Genomic DNA, 20,475 nt, shown 5'->3' with positions numbered 1-20,475 from the left:
CTAGTGGGTACTTCCCTGTTCCCTCCAAATATTCCTGTCTACTCCATTCTTTAAAAACCTTCCTTTAACCTTGCCATCTCTTCAGACTATTTTCTTTATCTTTCCACAGCTGAACTCTGAGAAAAGATCTCCTATATTTGTTGCCTTTGCATCCTTCAATTCACATTCCCTTTTCAAAAGCTAGTAATTTTGTCTTCACAACCACCACTTGATTGAAATGGCTCTTTCCAAAGTTTGCAATGCTCTCTTACTAATTCTAAATTCAATTTAGCAACAGAATTGGCTTTTTGTCAGTACTCATCATTCTTAACCTCTTTCCAGCTTTTGGTAACACTGACCACCCTCTCCCTGGTCTTCTTTGCCTCCTTTGCTTTTCTGATACTTTTCCCCTCTGGTTCCCTCTATCTTGACCTAACTAGCTGTTCCTTCTCAGTCTCCTTTGCCCTAACCACACCTGTCTCCCCAAACTGCCCTGGTACCCGTTTTCTTCGCCCTCTCTCAATGATCTCATTAGTTACTTTGTATTCAAGTCACATCTATACAAATAATTTCCAAATTTATATATCCAGCCCTCAGTTCTGCATCACTATTTACTATTTACTTGATGGAAAATTTCACCTGGATAGCCTATAGGCACCTCAAACTCATGTCCAAAACAGATCTCATCATCTTCTCCTTTAAATCTGCCATTTCAAAACCCCCTATTTCTATTGAGATCACCAATATTCTTCCAGTCTTCCATTTTGGCAACTGTAGAAAAATCCTTGACTTTTCTCTTTCTTACCTCCCATATCCAATCAGTTACCAAACCTTGTCAATTATAGCTCTGCAACATTTCATGCATCTGTTCCCTTTTCTCCAACCGATGTACAGTACCCTAGTACAGGACCTCATTACCTCTCCTTTGGACTTATTGTCATATCCTTCTATCTGGTCTCCTTGTTTCTACTATCTCTCCTTTTCAACCCATTCTTGACGTTGTTGCCAAAATAATCTTCTTAAAGTACAGGTCTGACTCTGTTACTTCACCACTGAAAAATTTTGTGGCTTTCTGTTACCTCTGAGATAAAATACAAGCCCCTCAATTTGTCAGAATTCAGCATGCACTGGTTCCAGCCTACCTTTAGAGACTTAAGTTTACATTCTTCCCCTACATGTACCTTCTAATCTGGCCAAACAGTGCCTTGAATCTCTCCTTCTTGTGCCACTGTAGACAATCTCTGGATGGCATTCCCACCTCACCTCTGCCTCTTATAACTCTCATCTTCCTTCAAGGCTCACCTCAACTGTCCCCTCCTATGGGGACCCTTTCCTAAAGCCCTTAGTTGTCTGGGTTTTGCCCCTCTTCCATTTACCCGGCATTTGCTTTGTGGACATGAATATACATGAAATATTCCCCAGAAAGAATGTGAGCCCCTTGAGGGACTGTCTCATTTTTGACCTGGGCACAAGTCCTGCCTCTGACACAGACTAGCTGTGTAACCCCTGGCAAAGTCATTTAACCTCTCAAAGCTTTAGGCTGGGGCTTTTTAAACTTTTTCCAGTCATGACCTCTTTTCGCCTGAGAAATTTTTACATAACCCCAGGTATATAGGTATATAAAATAGGTATATATAATCTTTGACCGTTGTTTAATTTTTCACAACCCCACATTCAGGTATGTGATCCCATATGGGGTCATAACCCATAGTTTAAGAAGCTTTGCTCTAGGAAGTTCAAGGTGGCATGGCTGCTAGGTGGCACAGTGGATAGAGTGCTGGGCCTGGAATCAGGAAAACTCTTCTTTCTGAGTTCAAATCCAGCCTCAGAGACTTACTAGCTGTGTGACCCTGGGTAAATCACTTGACCCTGTTTACCTCAGTTTCTTCATCTATAAAATGAGCTGGAGAAGGAAATGGCAAACCATTCCAGTATCTTTGTCAAGAAAATACCAGGAATAGGTTTGGGAAGAGATGGACATAACTAGAATGATTAAACAACAACAACAACAATAACACTTCTCCTTAGGGCTCCAATTAAAAAACCATTTTGCCCATTGCAGAGATGACGGTCATCTCCTTTGGAGAGGACATTCCTTACCAACAGCTCTCTATGCCAATAAAACTGCAAGTTCAGTCCCTATCTGCTATCCTCAGTGTTTAGAATACAGCCTTGACCTTAATCAATGCATAATAGCTATTTGCTGAATTGAATTAAATGTCATTATAATCATAAAGTTAAATAATAATTACTCCAGTTTAATCCTCCCTCTCCATTTGTTCATCTCTCTACCTCCAATTCATGATGAAATCTTGTCACATAGAAAACACATTCCTCAGTTTTGTAGAAAATTACCTTTTTCTCCTGGAAGTCCATATACTCCAGGTCTGCCCTGGGGTCCAGGATCTCCTGCCCATCCTTTGGGGCCTCTTTCTCCTGGAAATCCTGGACTTCCCACTTCTCCTTTGATCCCAGGGGAAGCTGATGGCCCAGGTGCTCCCGGGGGGCCTCGGTAACCTGTAGATATCAGCAGTTAAACATGAGTAAATAGACAGATGATATTGTTTGTTGATCTTGGAGACCCAAAGGTATTCACAGTTATAGGAAGACAAAAGAACCTGATTGATGAGAAATCATTGATACTAGATTGACTTCCTTTTGCTACCTAACACATTCCATATCTTGCTGTTTAGTTGATGTGTGCTCAGGAAATGCAGCCTAATTTTTAACATGGGTCTAGACAAATTGTAATTAGGGAGGCAGATTTACTGAAGAGGATCCTATCGTCTCTTCCAAAGTCCATGATTTTGGGAAGTAGCTACTCTCAGTGTAAATAATCAAAAGTTGACTTTAACGAGGTCAGGGGATGCTGCCATCACAGTAGCTAGCGGGTCAAAAACATGATGACATGATTTAGGAGTGACTTGTACATATTGGGTTGGCCCAAGGTCCTTCTTCATGTCCTCAAAGATAAGGGTGGTTAGGAAGAAAGGAAATAACTTTTTTTTTTTTAAACCACCCTTTTTGGACAATTGTCAGAAGACAGTGTGAAGATCGAAGCAAGTTTTGCCCCAGTATCATATTCGTTAGCTAACAATGGTCTAAGGATCTCAAAGCACAAATACAAAATATATAGCTTACCCTGTAGTCCAAATAGACCTGGGGCTCCTTTGTCACCTGGTAACCCAGAAATATTGAAAGGTGCAGTGAATCCTGGGAGTCCTTGAATTCCTGGGCTACCAGCTGGGCCTTGTTGCCCTGAAGATAAAAAAGAAGATGGCTTTTTAAATAATAGGAAAAACAAGAGATTATTTGTACTAAGCTCTGTCAGTTCTATCTCTATAACATCTTTCTGATACTCTTTCTCTTCATTAACATTGTCATTGTCTTAGTCCAGGCTGTCATCACTTCTCACAGAGGCTATCAAACTATTGCTGCCAAAAATCATCTTACCAATGTACTGGTCAGACAATGTCACTCCCTTTCTCAAAAAAACAGTGGCTCCCTATTGCTTGTAGGATAAAATACAAACTCATTGAAGGCTGTTTCCTAATATTAATTTATCCCTCCCGCTTTGGGCTGCTAAGTGATACAGTGGATGAAGCCCTGGCCTTGGAATCAGAAAGACCCATCTTCATGAGTTCAAATCCAGCCTCAGACACTTATTAATTGTGTGACCCTGAGCAAGTCACCCAACTCTGTTTACTTGAGTTTCCTCATCTGTAAAATGAGCTGGAGAAGGAAAAGGCAAATCACTCCAATATCTTGGTCAAGAAAACCCCAAATGGGGTCATGAAAAGTTGGACAGGACTGAAAAATGACTGAATGAAGACCTTCCTATTGTGAGGGAATGAATAGAGAAGACAGTGGCACAGCACACTAGAATCTATAATTGAAATTGTGAATTCTGAGTCCTTAAAAAACAGTTTGCTATGTTTTTCCCTTTTGTCTTTATGACATGCTAACATCTATCACAGCAGAATTAAGAGACATTCAGAATAGGAAGACTTTTGAAACAGAGTACCAGGAAATGTTTCTGTTCATGTATTTTTAGAGCAGGAAGAAGGAAAATAATCATCATAATAGGAGAAACACTACAAATATCTATACATCTTCAATATTATTAATTATGAACAGCAAGTGGTTGGATTTATTGAACCTAAGTATTAAATAACCATTAGCTGCAGCTGGGTGAAAAATGACATCTGTTGAATTTATTTAAACTCTTAGGACAAAATCATTTAGTCAACAAGCCCTTATTAGTTAACTAGTTGACTGATTAATTAATCCCTTATTATGGGTCAGGCACTGTGCTAAGCAATGGGGATACAAATACAAAAAAAAAAAGATAGTCTCTGCCCTCAAAGAGCTTATAAAGTGACTAAAACAGATTTTAAATAATGGAAAATTTTTGAGTAAGAGAATCTTGTGACATGTTTAGACTGGTTGGTGCTTAATAAATGCTGGTTGCTTTTCTTCCTGGCTGACTTTTTATTTTTAATTTTTTCCTCACAAAAAAGCAGAATTAAATTAACTACATTTATTAGTGCTCTGTTAATGTGAATATTTAGCAATCATGAGTCATTTGGTTGGAATGTGCATTTTCTTAAGAATCCTCCTACTGATCTTCATAACTATGGAAATCAGAAAAGCTGGACAATGGATAGTTAGACTACATTGAAAATCCCATGCAACAATCAAAACGGGGCCTGGCATTAATGAAATATCAGACATTTTCAGTAAGAAGAAACTGAATGTTTAACAGGAATGGAGGGGATTTCGGAGTCAAATCCCACATCTGAGAATTACTACCTGTGTGACCTTGGGCAATTTATGAAACCATCTTGGGTCTCAGTTTCCTCATCTGTAAAGTTGGGGTTTGGGGGTTGGACCAAATGGCCTCAAAATCTCTTTCATCCAGCAGTGCAATGATCCAAGACAATTCCAAAGAACTCATGATGGAAAATGTTCTCCACATCCAGAAAAGAGAACTGTGGATTCTGAATACAGATTGAACCATACTGTTGCTACTTTTAAAAATTTTTTTAATTTTTTGAGGTTTTCCCCTTTTGTTCTGATTCTTCTTTTACAACACGACCAATGCAGAACTATATTTAATATGATTGTACATATATAACCTATATTGGATTGCTTTCTTTCTTTCTTTCTTTTTTTTTTTTTTTGAGGCATCTGGGGTTAAGTGACTTGCCCAGGGTCACACAGCTAGGGTTAAGTGTCTGAGGCTGGATTTGAACTCAGGTCCTCCTGAATTCAAGGCCAGTGCTCTTTCCACTGTGCCACCTAGCTGCCCTATTGGATTGCTTTCTATCTTGGGGAGGGGGGAATGAAGAAAAATTTGGAATTAAAAATCTTATGACAACAAATGTTGAAAACTATTTTTATATGTAACTGGGAAATAATAAAATACTTTTATGATTTAAAAAATCTCTTTCATCTCTAGGTTTGTGATGCTATGAATTTAGGGCTAATCCAACAAGAAGCAATTTGGCAAAGTCTAAAGTTTAACTATCAACTGAAACTTAAATTTAAGCAAAAGCACTGAATGGCATTACACTTAGTGATAAAATGTCAGTGTAAAAGGCTCAATGGAGTGAGTGGAAATCAGATTCATAACACTTCCATAATTTGTTATTGTTTAGTCGTTTTTTCAGTCATGCCCAATTCTTCGTGACCCCTTTTAGAGTTTTCTTGGCAAAGATACTGAAGTGGTTTGTCATTTTTTTTCTTCAGCTCATTTTACAGATGAGGAATGGAGGCAAAGAGGCTTAAGTGATTAGCCCAGGGCCATACAGCTAGTAAATTATCTGAGGTCAGATTTGAACTCAAGAAGATGAGTCTTCCTGATTCCAGGCCCAGCACTGTATTCACTGGTAGAATACTGGGGAATACCTAAAATCACAGAATTTAAGAGTCAGAAGAGCCATCTGGGGTCATCTTGTCAAACCCACACCTGAAATACAAATCCCCTTTACAATATCTCCAAAAAGAGTAATCTTGCTGCATCTTAAAAATTGCCAGTGATCACTCTAATTGTTTAAAAGATTGAGCCAGATTCTACAGATTTCTTGTAGCTTCAAAACATTGCTTCCAGTTCTACACTCAGGGTCCCTGCATAATAATTCTAATCTTTTTGTTGTATCACAAATCTTCAAATAACTTAAAGACAGTAAGCCAGCCTCTTGTCCTTAAGTAAACATACCCAGCTCCCACAAAAGATCCATTTAGTGGTCAAGAAGAGGCTTTGGTGCATGTATGAACTTTTTTCACTCAGTTGCCAGGACCTCTAATAACTTTCCCTGCTCAGTCTTTTATCCATATTCACTCTAAATCAGAAAATGTGATAGGACCATAGCTTGGGGCATCCTGCAACTGAGTAATTAGCACTTTCCCACAGTCCTCTGTTTACAAAGAAAGGCACATGGGCTCCTTTTCTTGGATTCAGGTTATCATTAGAGACAGTCATTGAATTGACAAATTCAATGTCTCACCTAGGGTTCCCCTCTCTCCCTTCTGCCCTGGTGCTCCCAGGGGGCCTGGAATTGTGTTAGGCTCTCCTCTTTCTCCTTTGTCACCAAAAGGACCAGGGAAGCCAGGATTCCCATAGCCATCTGCACCTGTTGTGGAATTAAAATAGAAACCAGATATTAATGCATCACAGGCATAAAATTTTAATTTTCTTATATCAAGTAAAACCCAGACTAGGCAATGCTGCTAAAAGCAGAGGAACCTAATGATGTCTAAGGTTAGTGAATTCTGAATCAGTTCAGCCCCCTGAAGAAATTGAAACCCAAGGGGTTGAAATGGTCCAAGATCACACAGTAACTTAGAGGTGGTTGGGACTAGAAGGTAGGTCTTACACTAAAGCTAGAATTCATGTTCTAGTGTTCTTTCCACCATACTTGGTTTTACCTCAGTATGTTTATTGAGGTAGCATGATGGAATAGAAGGAGCTCAGGAAACGGAGTCAGAAGAAACCTGGGTTTGAATCTCACCTCCTTTCACTTGGTATACAAGTGAACCCAGGCAAGTGACTAGCTCCTTTGAGCCTTAGTTTCCCTTATCTCTAAAGTGGGAATCATAATACTTATGCTTATTTCAAAGGATTGTTATAAAGATCAGTTGCAATTTTATATATGTAAACTGCATAAATGTCAGTTATTATTATTAAAAAATGAAGAGAAAATAAAACATTTGAATTCTTACCAATACAAATAATTAATGAATTGTTTATTATATTATTTATTCTGATAATAAGTATGGAGAAATATAAATACTTTAAATATAAATAAATATATGTATGATATGTAAAGAAAACATAAATATATTACATATAAAATATATTTATACACATAAATATATATATGTTATATAACAAAAAATTAAAACCTTGTCAGTGCAAATTTGAGTCAGAATGTAAATCAGTTCTTGACTCTGTGACCTGTAACCAAAATGCTATTCAAAAATATGCTCTTGTACCAAGACCCACATATTTTTTTTCAGTAACATTAGTCAACCAACCAATGGAAAGGTAAAGGATGGAGGTTAGATAAGAAATTAAATTTCCAAAAAAAAGGAAGGTTTTGTTTCAAGAATCTCTCCAGTCTTCCATTTCTGTGTCACACAGCAATTTTCACAAGAATAATTTCTCAGGGAGAGCGATTGCGGATGGCAACATACCATGGTATAAGAAATGACTCCCTTTCTAGGAATAAATCCAACACAAGGAATGGCATTGTGGTGTCACAGAAGGAACTAACATGATGCAAATTTTATTCTATTATATCTGCCTTTAGAAACAATGAGGCTTTGCATCATTTTCAGTAATAAATATGCACTGATACTTTTAAAAATGTAGCAAAAGAGTGCTAGGAAAAGCAGTCAGTCATGTTTTTTGAGTCCTGGCTCTTAAAGACTTTTTAACGCCACTACCATTGTTTCAGAATGCCAAGATATGCCTGGGGATAGATTAGATATTAACTGTTTACTACATGCTACTTTAAAAAAATTAACCAGAAAACTTTGGAAGAAGCCTTTTTCTCTTTCTTTCTTTCTTTCTTTCTTTCTTTCTTTCTTTCTTTCTTTCTTTCTTTCTTTCTTCCTTCCTTCCTTCCTTCCTTCCTTCCTTCCTTCCTTCCTTCCTTCCTTCCTTCCTTCCTTCCTTCCTTCCTTCCTTTCTTTCTTTCACACAATTGCACTGTACAAATACATCAAAATGAACATAAAGATACTATTGGAAAAAATAACATTTTCTTCCCTCCAAAGACTCTTCTTGAAAGGAACACAGAGAACGCCTGGTCTTTGCTACCCAAGTCACTGAATGCCTTTAGAATCCTGAGGTTGATAGGCTTATTCAAAATAATCCCTGGATGGAAGGGCTAGTTCTAAGATTTTTAGAGGCGTGGATTTCTGCAAGCTAAGAAAAGGCATCACAGCCTTTGTGCCCAAAATCATTAACCCACTCAGCAGTGACAACAACCTGTGCTACCCAGCCAAATACTTATATAAAAAATTACAATCTCAAACAGAGTTATTGTAAAATTTTCAATATGATTCATAAAGTAACTCTACTACTGTGTATAATGAGATGGTCATCTGCAGAAGGAGAGTACCTGGAGATCCGGGTAAGCCTTTAGTGCCCGGCAAGCCATGCAGTCCACTGATTCCTCGGATGCCAGGGAAACCTGTTGGAATTCACCCACAATTAATCCATTTGCAGAAATGCAAATTACATTTCCAGTAAGTAAAAACAATTAAGAGTATTTGATCTGAAATGGCTCATGTATAACAACACATGTTCATACAATGCATTAATCTTTCTTGAAAATACACAGCGACCAAGGCATTTATCTTGGTGTGTAAAATGACTGTTTTACCTAAACCTCTATTGTAACCCTTTTATAAAAAACAACAACATAAAAATGTATTTGACTCACTAAAGTTCTGCTATACTAAAATAAATAGCCTGATAAGATGTCCCATCCTTTTCAATTTCTTCAAACTAGGGAAATGGAAAAGTACAATTCTTTCAGTGATTGTGGTAGTTGAGATTTGAACAAGAGACTGTATAATATCTACGGGCTTAAACTATGGTACCATGAAAGGTGTGCCAAGATAGAGTGTGGCTCTGCCTTCCTGGAGAAGTAGCTGATGGGAAACACTCAACTTGGTATCCATAGTGCCCAGTGCAGTGTCTTACCCATAGCAGATACTTAATGCTTATTGAATTCAATTAACTACACAGCTTTCAATTTCTTTTCTCAATGAAGAAAGAAAATCTGACTTGTCATGTGCCCTTTACACAGAATAATAAATCAATAGAGATGAACGAGCAGGCATATTCAGCTCATTTCCCCTGTTCTTGTGATATCTTAAATTGGTTATTTCAACAACTGATATTTCCTTTCGTTTTGATTTGGGAAGAAAATTCTGCATTGCAAATTACTTTGGAGTTATTTTTATTGGTCCAGAAAACTGGAAACAGTTCACATGATATCACTATTTGCAACAGATATATATAGTTGGGCAGGTCTATATTTCACTTATCAGAAGTCCAATACAGTAGCTTCTTCTTCTTCTTCTTTTTTTTTTGTGGGTCAATGGGGGTTAAGTGACTTGTCCAGGGTCACACAGCTAGTAAGTGTCAAGTGTCTGAGGTCAGATTTGAACTCAGGTACTCCTGAATCCAGGGCTGGTGCTTTATCCACTGCGCCACCTAGCTGCCCCTACAGTAGCTTCTAAAGAGACGCTACAATGCACTTATCTCTCTACTTTGTAGAAGAGGGTGACTAAGATTCCATTATGCTTCCAGATTAAGCTGATGTGTTGGTTAGCTATGATGAACTGCTTCTCCCTCTGCTACCCCCCTCCCCGCCTTCTTTTTTATTATTTGTTGCAAGGGTGGCTTGTTGGGGATGGAGGGAATGGATATATTCAGAAAGGAAGGTGATGTAAAAACAAAAGCTATCAATTACACTCCTCTAAAACTTAAAATGGACACCCCATGCCCACCCCACAAATCCCGCTCCCCTCCAGCTAATGTTGATTTTTGGTTCCCCTTGTTCGTCTTGTGAACATTTTCCTCTGACAATGATTTTAAATAATGGTGTGTGTGTGTTTTTACCTGATAAGCCTGGGACCCCTGGCCATCCTGAATCTCCCTTTTCACCAGGAGGACCAGCACGACCTGGGTCCCCTTGGGGTCCTGGGATTCCTGTTAGTCCTGGGAAACCTGTAGGACAAATACATCATTAATTCTAAGTACACAGAGGAAAAAGTGCTAGAATAATAACCCCTACATTAAACCACACAGACTCTTAAATATTTTTTTGTGACATGGATGGTTTCAACGGTCTAGCGAAGTCAATGGACTCTTTCTCCAAATAATGATTTTAAATAATAGAAGGAAATGGTAAATTTAAATGAAAGATTAGTGAAAATAAAGATGTAACTTTTTTTGTCCATTTAAGCTCAGGGACCTTCTGAAATCTCCCCTAGGTTAAGAACCCTTGGAGACTATGCTCAGAAGTTGACATTTATTATCATGACTTTTTGCTGAAAGTGGCAATGGACAAAATGAATATGGAGTCCTTTTGGACAGCAATTGAAAATATGGGGAGGGGGGCAGAGAGAATTATTAACCCTGGTTTAAATCTGGAAAATCCAAACAAAAATTTTGTTTTTGAGCAAGATTAGCTTGTTTTTTCTACCTTAGGGGAGGAGAAAACACCTTGTACCTTTCCCCTGCTCAAGAAAAAGTCTTGATGTGGACTCTATAGAGCTCCCAAGGGATTCTATTATATTAGTTTTTGTCTAAAAGTTCTTAGGTATGAATAAGGAAAAGGAGAACAATCTAATTCATCTTATGATCTGCCTCAGGTAACAGAATAAATTAGTTCCTGCAAAAGCAATCCATTAAAAATCACATGATTAATTTAGATAAGGGAGATGGCTACTTGGCCACAAAGAAGTCTTTAATATATTTTTAAGCTCTTCCTTGTCACCTTGTTTTTTCCTCTAAGAGTCATGTTTCCTTTACTCCCCCTCTTGATAACATTAGCAGCAGACAGGAAAAAGGGAACTCATTACTTTTTTGCTAGTACCTTTGAAAGTACTGAAAACACTTGCATGGGCATGAATCAGTATATTTTGTAGGCCCAAGGTATCATGTATGGTTCTGCCACCACAGTCAGTGTAGATATGGAATGGTTGTTTGCTCAGAAACAAGTGAATATTTCCCATTAAGCAACAGGTGAGTTACCTGTCTGTCCTTTCTGTCCAGGAAGACCTTGAGATCCTTTTATGCCCATCAATCCTATGAAACCATGGTCTCCTGGTGTGCCTTTTTCTCCAGTGAATCCCTTTTCACCTGCAACAAAAGATTTTTTAAAAATAAGTCCTTGCATTCCTTGTGACCTGGGGTCAGTGAGAGAGGGGAACTGGATGACAGGTCGGCTTCTGTGCTTTTCTTTTCTTTTTTTTTAGTGAGGCAATTGGAGTTAAGTGACTTGCCCAGGGTCACACAGCTAGTAAGTGTGTGTTAAGTGTCTGAGGCTGGATTTGAACTCAGGTACTCCTGACTCCAGGGCCGGTACTCTATCCACTGCGCCACCTAGCTGCCCCCTTTTATTTTCTTGATACAGGTTTTTGAATGTTTTGGTGAGTAGCTATGTTAAAAGTATAATAATTGCCTTTTACATCTTTTGAGGACTTAAAAAAACCCACCTTTCTCATTTTATTTTTTAATTAGCAAGCATTTACTCTCCCTCCCTCCCACCTCACCCAGTAACTTAAAAGAAAAAAGAGAAAAACAAAGACCTCGTGATAGTGACAAATATGAAAAGTCAAGCAAAACAAATTCTCACATTGCTCCTGTCCAAAAATATATGAAGGTTGTATTTGTTAGAGAGAAGCACATGCTACAGGAGATATACAGGGCCAAAAAATCCTGGGTTCGAATTCTGCCTCTGATAAATATGAATTGAGAGCATCTGGGAGAGTCACTTAATCTCTCAATCTCCTAGGCCATTCTTGAGTGTGTTTTCTTTCTTTCTTTCTTTCTTTCTTTCTTTCTTTCTTTCTTTCTTTCTTTCTTTCTTTCTTTCTTTCTTTCTTTCTTTCTTTCTTTCTTTTTTTTTCAGGGCAATGAGGGTTAAGTGACTTGCCCAGGGTCATACCACTAGTGAGTGTTTAGTGTCTGAGGGCGAATTTGAACTCAGGTCCTCCTGAATCCAGGACCAGTGCTTTATCCACTGTGCCACCTAGCTGCCCCACCCTAGGCCATTCTTTAGGACTAAAAGGTTAAAATGAAAGACCAGTACTCTGTTGCTGAAATGCTTTTCCTCTTTATTTCTGCCTCCTTGCTTACCTGGCTTTTTTTCAAGATTTAGTTCAAATCTTATCTTCTGGGGCAGCTAGGTGGCACAGTGGATAGAGTACTGGCCCTGGATTCAGGAGGACCTGAGTTCAAATCCAGCCTCAGACACAACACTTAGTAGCTGTGTGATCCTGGGCAAGTCATTTAACCTCAACTGCCCCACCCCTCCAAAAATCTTACCTTCTGTAAGAGGTCTTTACCAGTTTCCTGTCTCCCCTTCCATCACCCCTCTTCCCTAACCCTGTTGTGGCTTCCTTATGAGATTATCTTCCATTTACACTGTAGCTATCTTGTATGTACATGGTCATTGGCCTTGTGCCTCTCCCATTATAATGTGAGATCTTTGAGGGCAGAGATTCTATTTTTGTATTTCTTTTTTAATCCCCGGAATTTGGCTCAACAAATGCTTGTTGACTCACAGTCTGCATCAGTGAAGGGAATTTCCTCACTTGGAAGTACCTACACAAATGTAACTAAGTGGCAAAGTAGATAGAGTACTGGGCCTGATATTAGGTGGACTCTTCCTGAGTTCAAATCTGGTCTCTGATACTTACTAGCTATGTGATCCTGGGCAAGTCACTTTAACCCTGTTTGCCTCAGTTTCCTCATCTGTAAGATGAGCTGAAGAAGGAAATGGCAAACCACTCCAGTACCTTTGCCAAGAACACCATTTGGGGTTGGATGCAACTGAAACAACTCAGCAACAACACCCAAATGGAATCTCTCCAGTTTGAGACCACCCTCTAAGTTCTTTTCCCCCGACTAAAGTTACAGGTAGAAAAACAGACATCAATTTCTAACTACATACTCTCTCCCCTAACTTAGGTTTATAGTTTGTCTTTCCTCTGCTTCCCCACATTCTCAAAAATGGACAAATTGTTGAGTATACTGGTTCATTTGTACCTCGGTAAGACCTTATCCCACTATCCTTATGTCCTTCTCTGCATGCCTTACAAAGCACTTTTGGGGGGGGGCGGGGCAATGAGGGTTAAGTGACTAGTCCAGGGTCACATCACTAGTAAGTGTCAAGTGTCTGAGGCCACATTTGAACTCAGGTCCCCCTGAATCCAGGGCCAGTGCTTTATCCACTGTGCCACCTATCTGCCCCTTACAAAGCACTTTTAAAAAAAGAACTTCCTTAAGCTCAATAGAGATCCCTTTAGTATTCAGAAAAACACTATGAATGGAAAAATCACTTGAGAAAGTCTGCTTGTTTCCTATTGATTTTTTTTACAGTATTTAGAATTTGCTACAGACAATATTTTTCACTTTAAATCCATTATTGAAAGTTGTTTTATTTATCTCCTTGCAAACATCATGACTGGCTCAAGTTGTTGCTAAGGACAGTCACTTGATCTCTATGTTCAATCTTTCACCATCTTCCCCATGTCTAGTAAAGCACTAGATTAAAAACAATTCCCTTCAGTCTCTGCTCAGGGTTAGAGTTTATTTCTTAGCCCTTGCCACGTTTATACAACTCATCTCTCAGAGGACGTAAAGTCAACTCAAGAGAACAAGTTAAAGAATAACTATTCTTTAAATATTCTTTATTTTTTTTTGGGGGGGGTCAGGGCAATGAGCATTAAGTGACTTGCCCAGGGTCACACAGCTAGTAAGTGTCAGGTGTCTGAGGTTGGATTTGAAATCAGATCTTCCTGAATCCAGGGTCAGTGCTTTATCTACTGTGCCAGCTAGCTGCTCCCTCTTTAAATATTCTTTAAATAGATTTAAATAATTTTAGATTTTAAATAAATTTTCAAAAATAAATGTAAATATTCTTTAAATAACAAATATGTAGAGGCAAAGGAAATTTTCCCACTGGGAGTTCCCTACAGCAGTGAAACCACTAGGATGAAAAAGGAGCAAAGCATAATCTAGGTCTCATATACTCTGTGTTCCAGACGCCATGAGCTATGCTTTCTTCCCTCCATTACTTTGTTCATACAGTGCTCTTCCATTATCCTTTCCCATCCTTGTTTCAATCAATCAATCAATAAGAATTTACTTAGCACCTGTTCCATAGAATACTTACTATGTGATAGGAACTGTTCTTGGTTGTGACAATACAAAGACAAAACATTTAAGTTCTTCACGGAACTACACACACACACACACACACACACACACACACACACACACACACAGAGTAATAATTGCAAGTGGGAGGGTTCTAGCAATTGGAAATATCTGGAAAGATCTCCTGTAGAGAGTAGGTATTTGAGCTAACCTTTGAAACTAGAACTCCTCATTACATTGACATTCCATCTGTTCTTTGAGGCCCAGCTCAAGTGCCACTTCCTCCCTAACATCATTTCCATTCCCTGCTACTGGGAATAGTGTTCTCTTTATTCTCACTGTATATATCTCTTCAGCACTTATCATACAGTATGATATTTATCCATGTACATCTCATTCGCTGGTAGTAAATGCTAAGCTTGTAGACTATTGATGGCTGAGCTTTCTGTTGTAAATTTCTCAAATCTTCCCCAGGACCTAGTACATTGCACTGCATACAGTAGGCGCTTCATAAATGTTTGTTGTGGGAATGACAGATTGAGTGAACATAAGCTTTTTGATGATGTTCAGATTTAAAATAAAATACATACCTGCAAATCCCGATATGCCCACTTCTCCCTTTAATCCTGGCCTTCCTGGTAGGTTTATAGTGTCTCCCTCATCACCTATTACATACACAAAGGATTATGGATAAGACTGGTTATTCTTGATTTAGTTTAAGTTTATATTTTCTTTTCCCAATATGTATCTAGAAGAACACTCACCAGAATCTCCTATACTTCCAGTCTCACCAAAAAGACCTTCTCGTCCAGGCATACCCTTGTCACCCTAGGGAAAGATTATATATGGAGCCTTGTTAAAATATAGTTGAGAATGGCAATATCACTTTCTTTTTTTTTTTAATAAAGTATTTTATTTTTTTCCTGTTACATGTGAAGATAGTTTTCAACTTTTATTTATACAAGCTTTCCAATTTCAAATTTTTTTCTCCCTCCCCCCTCCCCTAGACAGCAGGTAATCTGATATAGGTTATATATATATATATATATATATATACACATATATACATAATAACATTAAACAGGCAATATCACTTTCATCTCTCTATAAATCCAAGATACTTAGAGTACCACCAAAACCCAATTTCTTGTGATCACAGAAATGAGCACTTGACAGAAAGCTTATGAAAGGCTTCAACTCAAATTGGGGAGGGGATGGTGGTGATGTGTTCATCTTTGAGAAGATAAACATGAACTAGGTAAAATAATTTTTATCACTATGAAAATAATTCTATACAAATTTTATGGCAAAATACTTTTACCCTGGAAGATCAATTTTGCCAGCAAAATATCTAATGCCAACAATGAGGCAAAAATAACTATTTGAACCAACTCGGCCATAAACTTTGTAATTCCACATGAGTTAAATGTGGACAGTCAGTTTCATTCCTCTATGTCTAATTTGGCTTCTTTCTTTCGAGTACTACCACCTGCCTTGTTCCAGGTGGTAAATACTTTGCAAATGGCACTATTTCTTTCAAGGACTCTCTCTTAGACAACTTATTAGCCCAAATTAGGAAGGCTAACCTTGTGCTCTTTGTGAAAGTTATAAAAAGGGAGAAGACAGAGAAAACCACTTTCACAATGACATGGAGAAAACTCATGATTTCTTTTTTTTTTTTACTCATCTTTTCTCTTCCCCATTTAGCCTAGAGGCAGTTAGATGGTTTAATGGATAGAGTGCTGGGTCTGCAGTCAGAAAGATCCAAGTTCAAATCCAATCTTAGATACCTAGTTGTGTGACCTTGGGCAAGTCACTTAACTGTCTTCTGTCTCAGTTTCCCCAACTGGAAAATGGAGATAATAATAGTGCCTGTTGTGAGAATGAAAGGAGATAATATTTGCAAGGCACTTAGATAGTGCCTGGCACATTATTGTTAAGTTGAGTCTGATTCTTTGTGACCCTATTTGAGGCTTTCTTGTCAAAGAAATCACTGGAGTGGTTTGCCATTTCCTTTTCCAGCTTGTTTTACAGTTAAGGAAGCTGAGGCAAATAGGGTTAAGTGATTTGCCCAGGATCAGATAGCTAATAAGTGTCTGAGGCCAGATTTGAACTCAAAACGATGGGTCTTCCTGACTTTAGGCCCAACACTCCATACACTGCACCACCTAACTGCCCTGCCTGGCTCTTAGTAGGCGCTTAATAAATGCTTATTCTTTTCCCTTGTTCCTTTTCTACCTTGATACCTGTTTTCATTTTCTCTCTGCTTTCACACTAACTTATTTTAAAATCATCAGTGCGTGAAGCAGGCAAAGCACTGGTGGAAATCTGATTGTGGTGAAAGTATTTTTCTCCCTTTTGCCCAGGGACTGATGGTTACATCTGAGGCTTTTTGTTTTTGTTTTGTTTTGTTTTTTGGTGAGTTGATTGGGGTTAAATGACTTGCCCAGGGTCACACAGCTAGTAAGTGTTAAGTGTCTGAGGCCAGATTTGAACTCAGGTCCTCCTGAATCCAGGGCCGGTGCTCTATCCGCTGCGCTACCTAGCTGCTCCCATCTGAGGCTTTAGGAAAATGATGAGGGAGAAAAAACCCACCTCTGGGGATCCTGATGACTGGATGTACACCAAAGAGGGTTGAGCAGATGGGAGAGAAAGGGCCCCATTGCTGGGAGGGCTGGCAACAAGGCTTCAACATGACTCATTCCTTCTCAAACGTGCTGGGTTTTGCTGTTATGTTCAGCAGTAACACAAAAGCCCACTGTCAGGGCTGTGAAGTGAGAGGGACTTTACATAAAAGTGGGTTGTGCTATTCAAGACAATTTTTAAGTAATGAGGTGGCATGGGGTCCCATAACAGTTTTGAGTTCAAGAAATCCTAGGGGTCCTTAATGATTACCAAAGCATTCTATTCTCCCACAGCCTAATGAAGTCATCAGATCCCTGTTCACACACGAGCCAATCCTATTCTGAAGTGTTTTAGCCAATAAAACCACATGAATAGGATGTGGCTGTGATGCAGACATGCTGACATTTAAATCACTTTCAGATGCTGCAACAAGCAAACCATTTTCCTGATTCTTATTAATGAGTTTATTGAAGACAAATGCTTTTGATCCAGAACTTCTCATTGTTACTATTTCTATCTTAATGAACACAGAATAGGTTAGGGCTCAGCCAAAAGGCTTTATCAACAAGGAATGGGATCTTGTTATTAAGAATAAATTCAAAGCCTCTCTGCCTTCTTTGCAGAAGTGGGAGATTGTGGGTATGGAACACTGCAGATAATGTTGGACTCACTAAAGTGTTGGTTGGTTTTGCTGAACTGGTTTTCCCCCTTCCTTTAAAAAAACAACAACAACCCAAACCTTCGTTATGGGGGATAGCTTACTTGGAGGGGAGCGGGAAGAGGGACTGAAATGAAAGTGATATAAAACTCAAAATATAGCAATAAAATAAAAAATAAAGCATGGTTTTAATAAGCAAGGGAAATAAAAATAATTAAAGAACATTGCTTGACTTTTTTTAAAGTACAGGACCAAGTATGGTGATGTAAGCCTACAAGATCCCTACTCCTAGAGAGGCTAAGGCTGATAGCTCACTTGAGATCGGGAGTTCTACATTATAGTGGGCTTAAGGTGTTTTTAGGTATACTAAATCTGGCACCAAAAATGGTGAGACCCTAACAGCAGGAGGTCTATTGGGCTTCTTAAGGAAGAAATGAATCAGCCCAAGTCAGAAATGGAGTGGGTCAGTGCTTTGGTGGTGTTCAGCAGTGCTGTTTATTTATTTATTTATTTTTAGTGAGGCAATTGGGGTTAAGTGACTTGCCCAGGGTCACACAGCTAGTAAGTGTTAAGTATCTGAGGCCAGATTTGAACTCAGGTACTCCCAACTCTAGGGCCGGTGCTTTATCCACTGTGCCACTTAGCTGCCCCAGCAGTACTGTTGGCCGTGAGTGGCCATTGCACTTCTGTCCTGGTGAAGTACTAGAGAGACCCTGTCTCACAAACAAATAAAGGAACAAAAATCCCCAAACCATAAAGCAACAGGAAACACAAAAACTATTGACTTACCCTAACACCTACAAATCCAGGGAAGCCTCTGATACCAGGAGAACCAACTACACCAGGGAATCCTTGCAAACCAGGCACTCCAGGAACACCAATTTCACCCTTGGCTCCTTTGATGTGACCAGGTCTCCCAGGTAACCCAGGATTTCCTGCCTGTCCAGGAATGCCAGGCATTCCTTGTCCACCTGCAAGAAGACTTCACTATGAAATTCCAGTGACAAATGAAAGTGGTGCTTTCTTTTTTTTTTTTTAGGCAACGGGGGTTAAGTGACTTGCCCACGGTCACACGGCTAGTAAATGTCAAGTGTCTGAGGCCGGATTTGAACTCAGGTACTCCTGAGTCCAGGGCCGGTGCTTTAACCACTGCGCCATCTAGCTGCCCCGAAAGTGGTGCTTTCTTAAAACTTTCAACTTGATAGCACCATTTTGTTGTTGGAGAATGACAAGCATGAAATGGGAAACTGAGTCTGCTTAACAGTAAAATCATGCTATGAGTAACTGAATCCCAGGACTTGAGAATTTAAGGCTATCAGGAGAAAAAACCCAGATAATTGAAATATAGTAAAGAAATGAGTCCTTTTCTAATAGAGATTGAGCATTACTTCTTCTATGGCAAAAGTAAGACAAAACTCTAATGATTTTGATACTCTTTGTTCAAGGGAGAGAGGAAAGGTAGCAGGGGAAATGAATTTCTTCCTTGGCTTTAAAAGTAAAGAAGAAAAGCTAGCTTCATGATGTTGACAGCACCTTACCTTTTGTACCCCAAAATCCTTTTCCACCAACAGGTCCTTCATCTCCTTTTTCCCCCTTGAAGTCTTTCATTCCTGGCAGGACTTTTGGAGGTTCTCCGGGAGGCCCTGGTTCTCCACGGCTACCTTAATATGAATAAAACACAGCCATTTTTGGATGCTTCTGAACATGAGAAAGGAACAAAGGTGGATATATACTCCAAAACCTTTTTCTGCTCATCTTCAAAGGCATTAAGTCTTAGGAGGCTATGAACTACTGGGCTAGTATGCTGCCTGCCCTCTCACCAAAGCTTAATAGTTATAAGGTAAACTATAACATACCTTCCAGCACTAAAACTCTATTACTCCCATAAGCTATGCTGAAAGGCCTTTCATACAAAAGATGACTTAGGCCACTATTGTAGGCAGAAATGTTCTATGTATATACAGTGGGCTACTTGTATTGAACTGAGAATGCTTGTCATCTCCAAGCCATGAACCCTATGCCATATAAGAAAGTGGGCAATGATAACATCCATCTAGGGGTGTATAGGGAATTGTTTAACAATCAGCCCTCTGAAAAAAATGCATTCATGATACAGTGTACTTTTGAATTTTCATCATTAACATTTTCTACATTACTTTCTTAAGTCTAGACAATCAACAAAACAAAAAAATCAAGCCCTGATTTGTAGAATTTGCCTATTTCCAAGATGTAAATCTTCACATTGAAAACTGAAGAATTGGCTCTCAATAGCCAGTAGGAACTAGATCCAGTATATTTCTACATTCATCTCAATCAAGCAACTACTCTCTGCAAGGCACTGTGATAAGTGTTGTAGATGCAAAGATAACAACAACAACAACAACAACAAAAATGCCAGTCCCTACTTTGAGTTTAATATTTTCTACTACTTTACAGGAAAGTTTCAGAGTGATAGCTGGGACAGAATTTCAGTGTGTTGGCCTGGCCTAGAGATTATACAGTGTCAATATAATGCAGTACTAAAAAGACACAGCCTATAAGAACTTCAAGATTGAATGCAAAGGTTCATGTCCTTTTTTTTGTATTACAAAATCCTTTAGTAGTCTTCTGAGATAAATGGACTTTTTCACAAATTAAATTTTATTTTTTCAAAATGAACAAAATCTGTTTTTTTTTTCTCTCCCTTTCCACACTGGTAATAGGGAAAAAACCTCCAAACTCTTGTAACAAATAGGTATAATCAAGCAAAACAAATTCCTACATTGATCAGGTCCAGAAACTGTCTCATTTTGCACCCTTAATA

The 20,475-nt window shown here is 38.8% G+C and overlaps 1 protein-coding gene across 2 annotated transcripts in view; it reads right to left on the bottom strand.

The window, feature by feature from the left end:
• The window catches only part of COL4A2 (collagen type IV alpha 2 chain), a 294,543-nt gene that overhangs the window by 13,912 nt on the left and 260,156 nt on the right, over window positions 1–20,475 (bottom strand). For both annotated transcript variants that reach the window (XM_043992105.1, XM_043992106.1), the window contains exons 33-42: window positions 19,211–19,333; window positions 18,462–18,643; window positions 15,154–15,217; window positions 14,980–15,054; window positions 11,258–11,365; window positions 10,121–10,228; window positions 8,610–8,681; window positions 6,489–6,614; window positions 3,121–3,237; window positions 2,335–2,496 (exon numbers count right to left, since the gene is read on the bottom strand). In XM_043992105.1, the coding sequence (XP_043848040.1) occupies window positions 2,335–2,496; window positions 3,121–3,237; window positions 6,489–6,614; window positions 8,610–8,681; window positions 10,121–10,228; window positions 11,258–11,365; window positions 14,980–15,054; window positions 15,154–15,217; window positions 18,462–18,643; window positions 19,211–19,333 (1,137 nt within the window). The remainder of the gene's footprint in view (window positions 1–2,334; window positions 2,497–3,120; window positions 3,238–6,488; window positions 6,615–8,609; window positions 8,682–10,120; window positions 10,229–11,257; window positions 11,366–14,979; window positions 15,055–15,153; window positions 15,218–18,461; window positions 18,644–19,210; window positions 19,334–20,475) is intronic.

Source organism: Dromiciops gliroides, chromosome 3 (genome assembly GCF_019393635.1).
Source record: "Dromiciops gliroides isolate mDroGli1 chromosome 3, mDroGli1.pri, whole genome shotgun sequence".
In the NCBI taxonomy this organism is placed as follows: domain Eukaryota; kingdom Metazoa; phylum Chordata; class Mammalia; order Microbiotheria; family Microbiotheriidae; genus Dromiciops; species Dromiciops gliroides.
The sequence above is the reverse complement of the archived record's forward strand: the minus strand, read 5'-3'. Positions and strand labels throughout refer to the sequence as shown.